We start from the raw sequence: 16354 nt of genomic DNA, 5'->3' as shown, positions 1-16354 counted from the left end.
AAATTGCTTTGCCCCAGGCCCCCTGCATCCTCTGGGCGGCCCTGCCCAGAGTGTGTGAGGAGCCGGGGAGGGAAGGAAACAGGGTCCCCTGGAGCCGAGCCCCAGCTATGGTGGCGGCGAGAGGGGATCCTGGAGTGTGTGAGGTGAGCAGCCAGCTGGGCTCGTCGGTGCTGAGCAGATAGCCCCGCAGCCGGAGATCCTCACCTTCCCTCCCACCAGGGCTGGGCCAGGGCACCCTGAGGCTGAAGAGCAGCAGGTGGAGGGGGGGGGGCTCTCCAGGTCCTCGGCCGCCAGCATGTCGGGGGTGAGGGCGGTGAGCATGAACTGATCCACCTCGGCCACCAGCAGTGCCACGAAGCCCAGAGAGGGGGCCGTGTTCTCCGCTCTGCCCCATAGCCGTGCCGCCACCTGGAAGTACTCCCACTCCGTGCCACCCAGCAGCTCCACCCACATGGGGACAGAGGCGCAGCTGGGCCAGGGCTCGGCTGCCCTGTGCTGGTAGCAGATCCCATGTTTGGGGGGGAGCCCAGTGCTGGGGCAGCAGGGGGTATGAGTGGGGGGGGCACTGGTGGGCAGGAGGGGAAACTCTTGTCTGGGGTGCAGGGGGCAGCCAAAATTTTTTTTGCTTGGGGCAGCAAAAAACCTAGAGCCGGCCCTGCCTCCTGGGCGGGGAGAGGGAGAGGTAGGGTGTGATAAACCTGCTGATTTTCTGAGTAGGTCCATTGCCAGCAAAGGGGAGAGGGACATTCGCCTATTTCGAAAACAGGACATAAGCCCCTGTACAGTGCTGGACCCTGAACCCACTGGCCAGAGGCTGCTGTGAAATATGCAGGGAAGCTGTCGGGATTCCTGTCCCTGTCCCTGGCTCAGAGCTCTGCTTCCCGGATCAGCCTGTGGCTGGCAGGTGTGTGGGAAATGAGAAGACCCTGCCCTGCTCCGTGTGCTGGGGGGACAAGGAGCTCTCACTTTCTCCCACCCCCTGAAGCCTCCTGGCTGCTCTGAACAGCCTCCCAGAGCTTTTGAGTTTTTCTCCCTTTCAAGTCACTAGAGAGACTGTGGCTGGGGTAATAGGTGCTGAGTGGGGAACTCTTGTTGTTTCAGATGCCGGTGACCTTCGAGGAGGTGGCTGTGTATTTCACCCAGGGTCAGGGGGCTCTGCTGGACTCCAATCAGAAAGCCCTCTACAGGGACGTCATGTGAGAGAACTATGAGATAGAGACCTCGCTGGGTAAAGGATTCCTGTCCCCTGGGTTATTAGAAGCCGTGGAGTCCGTATGTAGTAATCTGGTCAGGTTCTTCCCTCATCAATGATCAGAGGGGACTGTTTTGCGTCATGCACAGCTGCTGTGTGAGAGAGACTTGCATCTCTGTACCCTCTCCAGTGAGACATGGTGTCAAAACTTAGTGGCCATGCTAGCTCATCCCTACCCCTCCAGCTTTCAAAGGGCCAGAATTAATTCATTCTCCGTTCTGTACTGATTCCCATTCACACACACAATCCTTATTTACCTCCCTTCTTGGGAATAGCTCTTGCCATTGGGAAGGCGAAGGGTACGGCTACACTTGCAGATGTACAGCGCTGGGCGTTAAACCAGCCTTCGTAGAGCGCAGTAGGGAAAGTGCTGTAGTTTGTCCACACTGACAGCTGCCAGCGCACTGTCGTGGCCACATTTGTGGCACTTGCAGCAGCATTGGGAGTGGTGCATTATGGGCAGCTATCCCACAGAGCACCTCTTCCCATTCTGGCGCCGCGGATTGTGGGAGGGGGGCAGGGGCTGCGGGGCATTCTGGGTCCTGTCCCAATGCCCCGTGATGCATCACTTCGCATCCCAGCAATCCCTGTGTTTCCGTCCACATTTGGCGCCATCTTTCAACAGTTTCTGTGCAGCACGATCTGTGTTCCATTTCGGTCTGCGGGAAATGGAGCCCGAACTGCTGAGGAATATGCTGACGAGTCTCGCCAGTACATCACGTTTGGCAGTCGAGCTATTCCTTAAGATCTAAAGTGACAATGAGGAGGCTGACGATATCGAGTCGCGTAACGCGTATGACATGAAATTGCTTTTGGCATTCACGGACATGCTCAGCACCGTGGAACGCTGCTTTTGGGCTCGGGAAACAAGCACTGAGTAGTGGGATCACATCATCATGCAAGTTTGGGATGACGAGCAGTGGCTGCAGAACTTTCGGATGAGAAAAATCACTTTCATGGGACTGTGTGAGGAGCTAGCCCCCACTCTGCGGCACACGGACACGAGATTGAGAGCTGCCCTGCTGGTGGAGAAGCAGGTGGCTATTGCAATCTGGAAGCTGGCAACTCCAGACAGCTACCGATCAGTTGTGAACCAGTTTGGAGTGGGAAAGTCGTCCACTGGAATTGTGTTGATGCAAGTTTGCATGGCCATTAATTGCATCCTGTTCAGCAGAACCGTGACTCCAGGTAACATGCAGGACATTGTGGATGGCTTTGTACAAATGGGTTTCCCTAACTGTGGAGAGGCAATAGATGGGACGCATATTCCTATTCTGGCACCACTCCACCTAGCATCCGAGTACGTTAATCGGAAGGGGTATTTCTCTATGGTTCTCCAGGCACCATGGATCACCGTGGGCGTTTCATTGACATTAACACAGGTTGGCCCAGAAAGGTGCATGATGCACACATCTTTCAAAACACTGGCCTGTTCAGGAAGCTGCAGGCCGGGACTTTTTTCCCAGAGCAGAAGACCACAGTAAGGGAAGTCGAAATGCCCATTTGTTCTTCAGATTTTAAGTCTTAAGATTCTCTGGGATTTCACTTCATGAACAGTAAAGTGGTTTGTATCCCACCCTGCACTGCAGGATTCTCTCTCTTTCCTGATGGCGATTCTGTCACATATTTTGATATTAAATCAGTTTGAGAGAAGCTAGCTCAGATTTCCTAAGGACTTCAGAAGACAAATGATCATTCGCTGAAGTAGTCCTTTCTGATTTTCTTTTCACGTTTCCTTTGCCTTTGTCATGAGATTTTCTTCTTCACTGAACAATGAGAATGATCAGTATCTATCAGCAAAACAGTGGGTGCGAGTGCTGGATACGTACTCCAAGGGTCTGTCTCAACCACTGTTGGTCAACGCTCTCCCATTGACCCAGCACAGGTGTAGGCATCACAATAAGTTGACCCCAGGCTTTTTCTGTGCTAGTCCAGATAATTTGTAGCTGGGAAGAGCTTTTTATATATATTTACTTATACATATATATTAAGATGATCATGCTAAAACTTTTCTAACACAACTGAATAATGAGAAGTGAAGCTGCTTTACCCAGTTCAGATGAAAATGGGTAAATTTATTTTCCTGATTTTTTTGAATCTACGGATTCTCTGGGACTTTCCCCCTAGAAGCTAGCTGCAGGGTCAGTCTGGGCGCCCAATATAGAGCCCTGTCCACCCGCCACCAACTCAGTTCCTTCTTGCTGGCTGAGGGGGGTGGATATTGGAATGGACACAAGAAACACATCTCGAAGAACAACAGTTACGAGGTAAGCAACTGTTTTTCCTTCTTCAAGTCCTGGTTCATGTCCATTCCAAGCAGGTGACTCATAAGCCCAAATTCCAGCAGTAGGGTCAGAGTCTTCCACGGATTGGAGCACTGCCCTGCTGAAGGTCATGTTATCTCTAGCCTGCCAGGTGATCACATAGTATGCAACAAAGATGTGGCTGGAGGACCACATCTCCACTCTGCAGATTTCCCTGTTCCGAAGCACTAGAATGAAGACTCCATCATCTTCCTCTGCATCCTCCACTCCTGAGAGAGAGCGTCCTGCAGGAGAAGAGCAAGATCCCTCACCCCCACCTCCCCCCGGAATAACGCTTCGGCAGATCAGAGAAGAAAGGATCATTTTTGCAGCGTCTCGACAGCACACAGTCATTGGCTGAACAACAGGCTTTTGAAGTAACATTCTATTTCCTAAACATCACTAGTAAATAAATACATGGATTAGCATGAGGTGATTCTCCATAAAGCAGTTCATAAACAGTTTATCAACAGACTTTCAGGAGACAAACAATGACATTATTACAGCCAAGTTTTGTCTAAATGTTAATATTCCCTTTTGATCTTTGAATTCACAGAATAGAACCCTAGACAGGAACTGTTTATTTCCATTGTTAACCTCTAACAAGATACAGCTAAACAGGGTCTACTACAGTTACCATCTTCTTCCATGTCTTTAACAATACACGGTTACCTCTCGAAGCTCTAGTTTATCTGAGGAGGACACACTTTTCTAACATGTCTCTAAAGGCTGAATCTAGGTCAATTACATGCTATTTCCTTAACACTTTCTGTCTCTGTGTCAGAGAAGTTAAGATCCTGTGTGGTTTCTCTCATGCTTAATGAGGTGTGATCTCTGCGTGAAATTTCCCCGCAGTCCAACCACTTGTGGGGTTTCTCCCCTGTGTGGATTGACTGATGTCTAACAAGGTTTGATCTCTGTATGAAACATTTCCCACACTCTAAGCACTTGTGGGGGCTCTCTCCTGTGTGGATTCTCTGATGTTTAACGAGGTGTGACCGCCATATGAAACCTTTTCCACAGACTAAACACTTGTGGGATCGCTCCCCTGTGTGGATTCTCTGATGTTTAAGAAGGTCTGACCTCTGTATAAAACTTTTCCCACAGTCCACACACTTATGGGGTCTCTCTCCGGTGTGGATTGCCTGATGTTTAACAAGGTCTGACCTCCGCATGAAACTTTTCCCACAATCTAAACAATTATGGGGTCTCTCTCCAGTGTGGATTGCCTGATGTTTAACGAGGTCTGACCTCTGTATAAAACTTTTTCCACAGTCCACGCACTTATGCGGTCTCTCTCCTGTGTGGACTGCCTGATGTTTAAAAAGAGCTGACCTCCGACTGAAACTTTTCCCACAGTCCAAGCACTTGTGGGGTCTCTCTCCTGTGTGGATTCTCTCATGTTTAATAAGGTCTGACCTCCATGTGAAACTTTTCCCACAGTCCACGCACTTGTGGGGTCTCTCCCCCGTATGGATTCTCTGATGATTAACAAGGATTGACCTCCGTATGAAACATTTTCCACAGTCCAAGCACTTATGGGGTCTTTCTCCTGTGTGGATTGCCTGATGATTAACAAGGTCTGACCTCTGTTTGAAACTTCTCCCACAGTCGAAGCACTTATGAGGTCTCTCTCCTGTGTGGCTTAGCTGATGTCTAATTAGTTCTGACTTCCAAATGAAACATTTTCCACACTCAAGGCATTGAGACGGTTTCTCTCTCCTGTGGCTTCTCCCATGGTTATTCAGGGCTGAGCGATTATTGAACCTTTCCCCACAGTCCAAGCATTGAAGGGGTTTCTCTCCAGTAGGGATTCTCTGATGTATAACAAGCTGTGATCTCACAATGAATCCTTCCCCATGACCAAGGCATTCATAGCGTTTGTCTTCCTTGGAATTTGTCTGCTGGGTTGTCGGATCCTTGTATCCTACCCCACATTTAATAGATTCATCCAGTTTATTTCTTGGGTGGTTCCCCAGCAGCTTCTCTGACTTCTGCCAATTTCCCCAGGCTTCTCCCTGTTCCCAGCACTGGGAAAAATTCCCTTCAGCTCTTCCCACAAAGGTCCCCTGTGGTTCCACTTCCCCAGGAACCTCCTCATGATGATTCTCCTCCTTGTTTTCGCTCCCTCGTTCAGCACCTATTGGAAGAGAGAGACAATCCAGACAGGAGTCATTGTGCTGGGGAGAAAGAGGAATAGCACAGAGGCCAAACCCAACACACTAAAGTTGCATATACTAAGCAACTGAATTTTGCCTCCACATCCCACACAAACACTCACAGGGAAGGAGAGATGGGAAGGAAACTCCTGCAGCTAACAGGGTGGGTGGAAAGCCATGAGCAATATCTGCTGACTATTGCGCTGCCCTGGGTAAGAGGATGAAGAACTGAGGGCGTCACTCACACCACATTTTTAGGCATCTCAACTTTTTCTTCATTCCCCAGATAGTTTCGGTGTCATCCTCACCTGTGTGGTTGCCTCTCAGGCTCTCTCTTTCCTCGCAGACCTGGAGATCCAGGACCCACGGCTCTTCCCCTCGTTCCAGGTGGGAGATCAGCTCAGGTTTGGGAATGGGAAGTCCTATGTAGCAGGGGGAGGGCGGGGGAGATCAGACTAGATCAGGCTGCATGGAGGATTGAGAGCGTGTCTGTCCCTGTGCTCTGCTGGGGAACATGGAACCCAAGAGGATGGGTACGTGGTCACTGAGCCCCCTTGGGAGAGGCAGACCTCTGGGGAAGTGAGGGGAATTTTTACACCCTCAATAGGAGTTCCCAGGATCTGCCCAGCCTAGAGGCCTTGTTGATGTACACACAGCTCTGGCTATTTCTAAGCCTTCCCAATGGCAGGAGCTATTCCCAAGAAGGCAGTAAATAAGGATTGTGTGCGTGAATGGGAATCAATACAGAAAGGACAATGAATGAATTCTGCCCCTTGGAAAGCTGGAGCGGTGGGGATGAGCTAGCATGGCCATTAAGTTTTGACACCCATGTCTCACTGGAGACGGTACAGAGATGCAAGTCTCTCTCACACAACAGCTGTGCATTATGGGACCCATTTGCTTCTGATCTAACTGACAAGGGAAGAACCTGACCAGAGTCACACATGCAGACCCCACTGCTTCTAATAACCGAGGGGACGGGAATCCCTTACCCAGTGAGGTCACTGTCTCGTAGTTCTCCCACATGACATCCCTGTAGAGGGCTCTCTGAGCGGGGTTCAGCAGAGCCCCCTGCCCCTGGGTGAAATACACAGCCACCTCCTCGAAGGTCACCGGCATCTGAAACAAGAAGAGTCCCTCATTCAGCACCTGCTGCCCCAGCCACAATCCCACTAGTCATGGGAAAGGGGGAAAAACTTGAAGCTCAGGGAGGCCAGGGTAGCAGAATCAGACCCCTATACATCATAGCAGCCAGGAGGCTTCAGGGGGTGGGAGAAAGTGAGAGCTCCTTGTCCCCCCAGCACACGGAGCAGAGCAGGGTCTTCTCATTTCCCACACGCCTGCCAGCCACAGGCTGATACAGGAAGCAGAGCTCTGAGATAGGGACAGGAATCCCAACAGCTTGCCTTTGTATTTCACAGCAACCTCTGGCTACTGGGTTCAGGCTCCATCCCTGTGCAGTGGGGTTGTCTCCTGTTTTTTAAATGGGCGAATGTCCCTCCCTCCATCCCTATCACCAATGGTCCTGTTCAGAAAATCAGCAGGTTTCTCACACCCTGTCTCTTCCCTGCTTCTCCCTCCCTCCGCCCAGCAGCTCCCTGAAAATCTCCTACCTGAGCTGGCTCCATCACAGCCATTTCCCTTCCCTGTCTCCTGGAAGATGGGTTGATCTGGAGTGAAATGTGGACCTGATTCTTCAGCCTGTCGGGGCAAGAGAGGCGATGGGGGAGGTTACAGAAGGGGCTTCAGTCCATGCCACCCCCCATTTCCCCCAGGTTCTTCAGACCCTCACCGTAACAGCAACTTTGAGCCAAACACTAGGAAAAGAGCAGAATCAAAGGCACCACTTTGGGGGATTGCAGTGTAAACCCCTCCCCCTTAGCAACAGCCAGAGCCCTCTGGTGGCAACACCTGAAAAATTAGCTGCCCTGGACTCCCCTGGCAGCCTCCAGGGACAGGTAGGCAAAGGCTGATCCCATTGGCCCATCCACACTCTTCCCTAGCCAGAGCCAGCAGTGACTCCGTTCTGACTTCGGTATGGCTGAGATCTGAATCCTGCACGGAAATCAGACCAAGACCTAGGACAGCCCTGAACATTCAGGAATTAGAGCCCCAACAATCATGAATTTGTCTCTTTTAAAAAAAATCCAGTGTAACCTGGGAGAAGTGTGTGCGTGCGTGGGAAGGGAGGGGGCTGCCTGTGGATAGTTCCCTTGTAACTAGGCTCTGCCAGGGAAATATGACTTAGACAGACAGCAGTGTCTGTTACCCCTGTCCTACATCAGAATACAGGGGCAGCCCTACACCAGGTGCCCTAGGCGAACCATGCAATCGGCGCCCCCAGCCCCAAATCCCAAGGGCAGAGCTAGGCTGAGGATTTCCGTAAACTAGGAAACATTTTGCCCCTTTTTTCCTTTTAATGTTTTTTAAGTGTTTGGTTTTTTTTTTTAAACAGAGGCTTAATTATTCGGTTTCTCCATCTGGCCAACCAATGTGTCTTAGATCAGTTAAAATAAATGCAATAAATGAAGTCACAGGAAAGTCAAGTGCGCACTTCGGAGTGTGCAGGAGGGGCAGGGGTACTTACAGAAATAGGGTTTTTACATCAATTTTCAATTGCAAGTGGGGGAGGGGAATCACATGTTCCTAGAAATGTTAAATGGCATTGGCTGTTACAAGATTGTACAACCATCCCAGATATATGGATCCTTCGAATGGGGTAGCAGTAAACCTACAAAGCTAGTACACCCCAAAGGCTCAGACAAAAAAAGGTAAAAAAAGAAAAAAAATTGTTTAATTCTTTATTTAAATCCTAGACTTTTGGGTTCATAACTCATTGGGTTCAAATTCTTGGGTTTGCCAATCTATCTTGGGGATGTAGATCTGTCTTTACTAAAAAAAACCAAAAACCAGACATTTATTTTTGAAAAGCATTTTATAGGAGACACTCTAAGGCCCTTAGGAACTGATTTTTTAAATAATTGAGGCCACTAGTCGAATATTTAAAAATATCTAGGTGCCTTCAACCTTAAAACTTCTGTCTGTTAGTGAATATTTCAGAACCAAGTTCTATACACAAATGGGACATGAGGAAAAAACACTAGGGTGCTGGAGAGAGACAACAGTTGGCTAAAAGCAAAGGAAATTGAAATTTTCAGACCAGCCCATGAATCAGTCAGCACTGAACTCAAATTACAACATTGCAATAGAAACAGGAACTGTTATAGTGTCTCCCTGAGATGTGATTGCTGAAGCTACTTGCAACTATTCATATTTCCCATGATGATTTGCCATTAAAAATATGAATTCCAGGGCACAATGACGTCCCTCTGCACAACATTAATAAAGTTTAGGATGAAGAGTTCAAAGTAATGAAAATAATATTTTGATAAGGAACTAATGTAAAGGAGTGAAACTCAGGGGCACAGGGCCAGTGGCGAGGACACACGGATGAAGCGCCAGGCGGCTTTACGCAGATACAGGAACTGAGACCTGGATTCTTTAACCACTCGAAGCAGGTGTGACAGTGAGATCTTCGTGGGGGTGTCTGCAAATATTTCACGGGAGCAAGTCTCCTTTAGCAGCTCAGTAACAAATTATATGGGGGCAAGCGGCCCTGTCCCAGCTCTGCGATTCACTGGGGCTTTAAGGACACGTCCCCGGGGAAATGGGACCTGAAATCCTGGGAAAGAGGAAAGAAAAAGCCCCCCATTTTTGCAACCACTGCAGCTGGCTCAGCCCATCTGGGGAAACTTTTATCGCCTCTGCCCCTCCCTATTCCTGGGTTTCCCCCTCCCGCCTGCCTGGGGGGGCCTGTACCCCAGTTCTCCCTCCTCAGTCCCCCCACATGCCGCTGTCCCAGCCCCCAGCACGGCGGCAGCTTTCCCGGGCCCAGGGCGGGAATCGCAACCAGCTCCGCTGGGAGCAACCTGGGGCCAAACCTCCCCCTGCAGCCCGGGGGTGCCGGGGGGGCGGGTCTCTCTCACCTTCCCTCCGATCGGGCCCCCCCCCGGGGCAGGGGCCGGGCCGGGCTGGGGGCTCTGCCCTGGGAGAGGCTCTGGGGAGCAGCGGGAAGGGCCCTGCTGGAGATTCCCCTCTCCCGGCTGCAGCCAGGGCTCCGGGCTCCCAGCACCAGCCGCCGGGGCTCGGGGATCTCGCCAGGAGCCTGGGAGCCAGAGTCACCGCAGCGGCTGCGAGTCACTTCCTGCTGCCGGGCCGGAGCCCAGCGCTCGCTGCCCCGGAGCCGCCTCCCGGCCGCTCCTGGGTCCTAGCGCTGAACAGTCGCTGTCCGGTCACCCAGGGCTGGTAACGCGCCCAGAGATGCCGCTGGAGCCGCGGGTGGATCGCTAGGACCCAGAAGGGAGCTGGGGACTGACAGGGCCGCGCTGCCATTTAGGTGACCTAGGCGGTTGCCTAGGGCGCCAGGATTGGGGGGGCGCGGGGTGTGTGTGTGATATTTTGCCGCTCTCGGCGGCAATTCTGCGGCGGGTCCTGCACTCTTCCGGGACCTGCTGAAGTGCCCCAAGACCGGGAGCGCGGAAGGACCCGCCCCCCGCCTGGCGCGGCTCCTGGGGACTGAAGTGAATTCGCTGCAGTAACGCGCGGTGGCTGGTGGATTCCCGGTTCCCTCCAAGATCCCCGAGCCCCGGCGGCTGGTGCTGGGAGCCCGGAGCCCTGGCTGCAGCCGGGAGAGGGGAATCTCCAGCAGGGCCCTTCCCGCTGCTCCCCAGGAGCCTCTCCCAGGGCAGAGCCCCCAGCCCGGCCCGGCCCCTGCCCCGGGGGGCCCCACTCGTAGGGAAGGTGAGAGAGACCCGCCCCCCCCGGCACCCCCGGGCTGCAGGGGGAGGTTTGGCCCCAGGCTGCTCCCAGCGGAGCTGGCTGCAATTCCCGCCCGGGGCCCGGGAAAGCTGCCGCCAGCCCCGTAGGGGCGGGGCGGGGGGAGCCATACGAGGGGGGGGCAGAGCGGAGGAGGCGTAAGAGGGGCGGGGATGTGTAGGGATGTGGGGGGGACAGGAAGTGGGTGATGGGCTTGTAGGAGACAGGATGCGGGGCAGGTCGGTGGGGCGATGCAGGGAGATCAGGCTTCAGGGGGGTATTACGGGGCTGATGGGAACGAGGCTGCAATGGAGGGAAATGGGGTGTGTGGGGAGGGGAGGCCGGGGGAAACCGTGAGAGCAAGAGGAGACCGGCTGGGGAAGGGAGAACCGGGGGGCAGGGAGCATTGTGGGTAGGGGGCTGGGGACTATCCCCACAGGGCTCAGAAACTACAAGGCAAATATCCAGATGTTCCACCCCCACCTTCTCTGCTGCCCCAATGTGCCAAAGACACATCCATGCTAGTGGGGTCTGTCTCTCCTGAGTGTTGGGGGCTGCCCATGGCCCTAGTCTGATTTCCGGGCAGGATTCAGATCTCAGCCACACCGGAGTCAGACTAGAGTCACTGCTGGTTGTGGGCCAATGGGATCAGCTGCTGCCTGCCTGTCCCAGGGGGATGCAAGGGCAGGACTGGGAGGCTCAGGCATTAGCTGCTGTTAGCATATTTGCCCATTACTTTGGGGTGCACTCATTTATTTGGGTTACTCTTCTGGGGAAAGGGGTGCTTCTGTTACGTGCGTTTTCATATGGAGCCTTACTTCTCCCTTGTGCAGTCCCCTCCCAATGGAGCCACCCTGCAGGACCTCGGTTCCCTAGGGCTGGGTTTCTCCAGCCTCCAAACCAGGTGAACCCCCCCACCCCCGCACATACATTAACAGCAAGTCTGAGTGGACTGGGTCAGTCAGCACTGTCAAGCTGACCCCTTATATGTCCCTGGACTCACTGGGCTGGAGGAAGCAGCACTTCCAAGCTGCCTCTCCTTATGTGCCCATGGGCCCCGTGGACTGGGTCAAGCAGCACTTTCAAGCTGTTACCCTTATGTGTCCCAGATTCAGCAGGTCCCTGTCCCCACTCTCACATCACAATTGAACTGGCAGTAACCAACTTAATGAGCAAACCGCACAGTATTCTGGGCGCTGCAGGGATCTTTAGCTTAGGTAAAAGAAGCATTGCTGCAGAGTGAATGGGGGAAGCTAAAAAACACAAAAGAGTCAAGTTCAGCAAGAGAGAGAGAAGCAGCCAACTTAACCATAAAAGTTATTTATTGAATCATAGTGATACCTGCACAAGGAGGACTAAACCAACATAACATACATAATTAAAGGTTAATACCTAAGGTAGAAAGGAAAAATGAAGAGAGGGGGAGAGAGAGAGAGAGAAGGGGATCTTACCGCTTCTTGAAGCTTGAATTGATTGGGGTTTCCAGATGATGCTGGTAGCCGAGGGTCCTGAGGGCAGGAGGCAGGCAGAGTCCCCAGCACAATCAGTGAGGCATTGGCTACACTGGCGCTTTGTAGCGCTACAACACCCCCATGAGTGAAGCAAGTTACAGTGCTGCATAGGGCCAGTGTAAACAGTGCCCCAGCGCTGGGAGCGCGGCTCCCAGCACTGTAAGCTAATCCCCACGGGGAGGTGGAGTACCTGCAGTGCTGGGAGAGCTCCCATCGCTGCCGCCGAGACCACACTCGCACTTCAAAGCGCTGCCACGGTCACACTCCCGCAGCAGCGCTTTGGAGTTTTGAGTGTAGCCAAGCCCTCAGGAGAATACGCAGTCCCAGTGGAACTGATGCAGAGTTTGGATCTAAGCATCAGAAGAACACTGTCTGGAGGGTGAGTAGGGATTTTTGCAGAGAAAATACAATTGTTCAAGGGAGAACACTAGATTTGTTCATAGGTAAGCTGATGACTCAAGGGTTTTCTTTAGACTAGACAAAAGGAGCTGATCACTCTTGGCTATGGGTGGTGTTTTCTTCCAGGGAGCCCACAATGCAACTAGGCTGCTTCACTATTTGGATATCAGTTAAGGATTCATTACTAGAATTGGTCTGATAATTGCTGAGCTGGGTGTGAGCAGACATAGGTTCATTAGCATCTGGAGCAGAGATTCCCATGATGCAGTGCTTACCTGCTTTTTCTAGTCCCAGAATTCAGTGTGGTTCTCTGTTCTCCATTCTGTATGTAAATTTAGATGTCTTCCTGACCCATCTTTCATGCAGATGAGACCAGAGGAGTTGTGTCTGTTCTCCATTCTGTATGCTAATGGAGATGTCTTAATCTTGTCACCCTTGTCAGGAGGGGTGTAGGTGTGTCTCCCAATGCCCTTCACTGCTCTCTGCAAGTTTTTTCCCTCTGATGGGTTTTGGTTTAAGCAGAGGCTGGGGGGTGGGGGGCAGTCTTTCATGAGTCAGGCTGGATACTGCACCCTGGTTCCCCAAGAACACAGAGGTGTCTGGTATCACTGCTGCCACCAAAGGGCTCCAGTTCTGGCTAAGGGAGAGGAGTAGGCGGGCGCATGTCTTTCCCTGCTCATGTTATTACAGCCTTGGAATGCAGTTCCCTGGGTGAAATGTTGCTGCCCTCTGAATTTTGACCTGGGAGCCCAGATTGAGCCTCTGCTTCTTTTGCACCAGGGTCTGTGCAGGGGGACCTGCATTCACCCCCCTCTGTGCCCAGCCCCGGGGGAGGGGAGGGGCAGGTTCCAGTGACTTCAACCAGCCCCTGGGGCAGCCCCAGGCTCTGCTCACACCAGCCCCTGAGCCGCAACCTACAGGTGAGGAGAGACCTGGGACTGGGCAGGAAAGAGACACTGCACCGAGGGCCCCTTTCTGGGACCTGCTGATGAGTTTGTACTGGAGGGGGAGGGGCTCCCTGTATGTCTGCAAGTCCCAGAGCGCCTGCCCTAACAGACTCCATCAGGATCAACCCCCTCTTAGCAGTGGCAGTGGGTGATCTAGCTAGTAAGTGCAAAGGCCCAGGACAATGGGGCACTCGCCAGTTCTCCAAGGGCGAGAGAAGAAGATAAGGGGGCGGGGACTGAAAGGGGCATCAGGAGCAAGAAGTGCGGAGGGAGGTTCCCAGCTCTGCCCAGATCCATTCCCTGCACCCCTGGGCAGACTGACTCTTCTGGGAATAAGGGGCAGAGCTGAGACAGGAGAAGCCAGTTGCCGACTTTGCTGAATCACTGCACTACTTGGGGGTGAGGGGGAGGAGGGCCAAGAGAGCGTTAGAGGGGCTGACACAACAGTGCTGGGGGAATCCCCCAAAGTGGCTCCTTTGGTTCTGCTCTTTTTCCAGCAGTTGGCACAGACACGCTGTTACTGGGAGGGTTTAATGGTGCCCCGGTGGGTTCAGTTCTGCCAGGAGGGGCCTGGCCTGGGTTCTAATAAACTAAGTGGGTTTCTTGCCAGCGTGGCACAGTCCAGCGTGTCTGTCTGCAGGGAGAGAGCCTGGGCGGAATCGGGGTGTGACATGGACTGAAGCCCCTTCTGTAACCTCCCCATGGCCCCTCTCGCCCCAACAGGCTGAGGAATTACGTCCAGTTTTAACTCCAGATCCTCCCGTGTGCAGGAGGCAGGGAAGGGAAATGGCTGTGATGGAGCCAGCTCAGGTAGGGGATCTTCAGGGAGGGGCTGGGCACAGGGAGGGAGAGGCAGGGAGGAGACAGGGTGCGGTAAACATACCGAGCAGGCCTATTGGCAGTGGGGAGGGGGGAACATTCCCCCATTTCTCAAATCTGAAACAAACTCCCTGGGCAGGGCTAGAAAAACTGACCAGACTCCCAGTGCTGGAGCCTGACCCCACTAACCTGAGGCTGCTGTGAAATACGCAGGGAAGCTGTTGGGATTCCTGTCCCTGTCCCTGGCTTAGAGCTCTGCTTCCTGTGCCAGCCTGTGGCTGGGAGGTGTGTGGGAAATGAGAAGACCCTGCCCTGCACCGTGTGCTGGGGAGGACAAGGAGCTTTCACCTCCCACCTCATAAAGCCTCCTGGCTGCTCTGAGCAGGGTGCAGGTGGGAATCTGCTTCTCCAGCCTTCCCAGAGCTTCCGTGATTGTTTGTTTTCTTTTTCTTTCTTCCTGTCCTGTGAATATTGGGATTGCGGATGGGGTAGCAGGTGCTGAGTGGGGGACTCTTGTTGTTTCAGATGCCGGTGACCTTCGAGGAGGTGGCTGTGTATTTCACCCAGGAGCAGGGGGCTCTGCTGGACCCCATTCAGAGAGCCCTCTACAGGGATGTCATGCATCAGAACTACGAGATGGTGACCTCACTGGGTAAGCGATTCCCATCCCCTCAGTTAGTCGAAGCCGTGCAGCGCTTTAATGGGACAGTGTGGTCACGCGCCAGCACTGGGACGGAGCTGGTAAACCACCTCCGTGAGCAAGTTTCAGTGCAGTAACTTGCTACTGTAGACAAGGCCTTAGTAGTGTATCTCATAAGTGAGCACCTGTACACACTGTGTGGCTAGTGCCGTTGTGTTGTTAATTTCAGGCACACAAAATACATTCATATTTAGAGATGTTTTCAAGGCTTGGGCTTGCTTTAATTGGAGCTCCACACTTCTTACTCCTTGCTTGGATAATGTACCAAAAACGTTGTCACATGTGTCTGGGTAGCCCCCAAAATCTTACCCAAGGCTGATATTTTTCCTTGTAATGTCTCAGTATCAGATGAGTTTAAAACTCCAGTTCCAGCACCAATTGCCACCTACAATGTATTCTCTTATACCTCTTTAATTGTGTCTACTCTCGTCTCCCTATGGTTGTCGCCAAGCTTGTAATAGAGGTACGGCCTATGGCGTACGCTGCAGATGCTGTGCACTCATGTTTATTTGAGTTCTTTCCAACCTGATAAGGGAAAGTTAATACCGATGGCGCACCCGTCTAGAAGATTAATCCCTATGGAGCAGCGGTTTGTGAAAGAATGTCTAGCTGCTGTGTGGGCCATTGAAGCTTTTGCTTTGACTAGTGGCACAGCCCCTGTTGTAATACAGATACCTCACTCTCCCCTGACGTACATCTGATCAGGAAAACTGCAGGAGAAAGGAGTTTCCAATACCAGGATGGCCCAAAGGACTTTGACGTTAACTAGCAGAGATGTTACCTGTGAGAATAACAAGCAGTGTTGTTACCATATGTCTTCCTGACGGAAGGAGAAGAGCATGAATGCCCACTTCCAGCAACTGAATCAACGTTAGTTGAAGACGCATCCCCGGTAGATGAAGTGTTACGCCTTGGAGAAAAAGAGGTTTGGTTCACAGATGGTCGTTCGTACTGTAGAACTGATAAATGAAACTGTTTTTAATTGTTCACTTTATTAATGTAACTTCTGTTCACTATTCACTATACTTGCCTACACTGTAACTTCTGTTCCATATTGTAATTCAAACTCCATTTTAAAACACTCACTCCATTTTGTAAAAGCTTCCTCCAACCTTCATTTCTGCAAACCCTGCTGTAATCTTATTAGTTTAGTTTACATGTGTGAATGAGGTATGCATAGGTGATAGAATCAACCTCCAGCCCCAGCCTGTCCTGATGAGATAAGTTCAAATACCAACGGCTAAAGACCTAGACAACAGCCCTAAACAAAGTAAGAAGCATCCACCCTAAAAAGAAAAGGACAACAGAACAACAGAGGGAAGATCAAAGCCAGGTCCCAGGCTGACAGTCACACCTGCAATTGACGGGTGATCAAGCAAACCCAGAGGCGGCGTGACACAACAAGACCTAGGAACTTTGAATCCAAACTAAACTCCTATAAAAAAGGAA

The 16354-nt window shown here is 52.1% G+C and overlaps 5 protein-coding genes across 10 annotated transcripts in view; 4 read left to right on the top strand and 1 right to left on the bottom strand.

The window, feature by feature from the left end:
* LOC115640751 (zinc finger protein 436-like) overlaps window positions 1-16354 on the top strand; it is a 452700-nt gene that overhangs the window by 158107 nt on the left and 278239 nt on the right. The gene's annotated exons all lie outside the window — the stretch shown is intronic.
* LOC115640827 (zinc finger protein 300-like) overlaps window positions 1-16354 on the top strand; it is a 308757-nt gene that overhangs the window by 95157 nt on the left and 197246 nt on the right. The window lies entirely within an intron of this gene.
* The window catches only part of LOC115640730 (zinc finger protein 260-like), a 341512-nt gene that overhangs the window by 153313 nt on the left and 171845 nt on the right, over window positions 1-16354 (top strand). The window lies entirely within an intron of this gene.
* The window catches only part of LOC115640774 (putative zinc finger protein 66), a 687485-nt gene that overhangs the window by 625356 nt on the left and 45775 nt on the right, over window positions 1-16354 (bottom strand). The gene's annotated exons all lie outside the window — the stretch shown is intronic.
* Window positions 1-16354, top strand: part of LOC115640675 (zinc finger protein 850-like) — a 542158-nt gene that overhangs the window by 521868 nt on the left and 3936 nt on the right. The window contains exons 11-13 of the mRNA XM_030543551.1: window positions 13220-13359; window positions 14110-14196; window positions 14731-14857. Coding sequence (XP_030399411.1) covers window positions 13220-13359; window positions 14110-14196; window positions 14731-14857 — 354 coding nt within the window. The remainder of the gene's footprint in view (window positions 1-13219; window positions 13360-14109; window positions 14197-14730; window positions 14858-16354) is intronic.

This window comes from Gopherus evgoodei, unplaced genomic scaffold, assembly GCF_007399415.2.
Source record: "Gopherus evgoodei ecotype Sinaloan lineage unplaced genomic scaffold, rGopEvg1_v1.p scaffold_32_arrow_ctg1, whole genome shotgun sequence".
In the NCBI taxonomy this organism is placed as follows: domain Eukaryota; kingdom Metazoa; phylum Chordata; order Testudines; family Testudinidae; genus Gopherus; species Gopherus evgoodei.
Note: the sequence above shows the minus strand (reverse complement) of the source record. Positions and strands in the feature narration are given on the sequence as shown.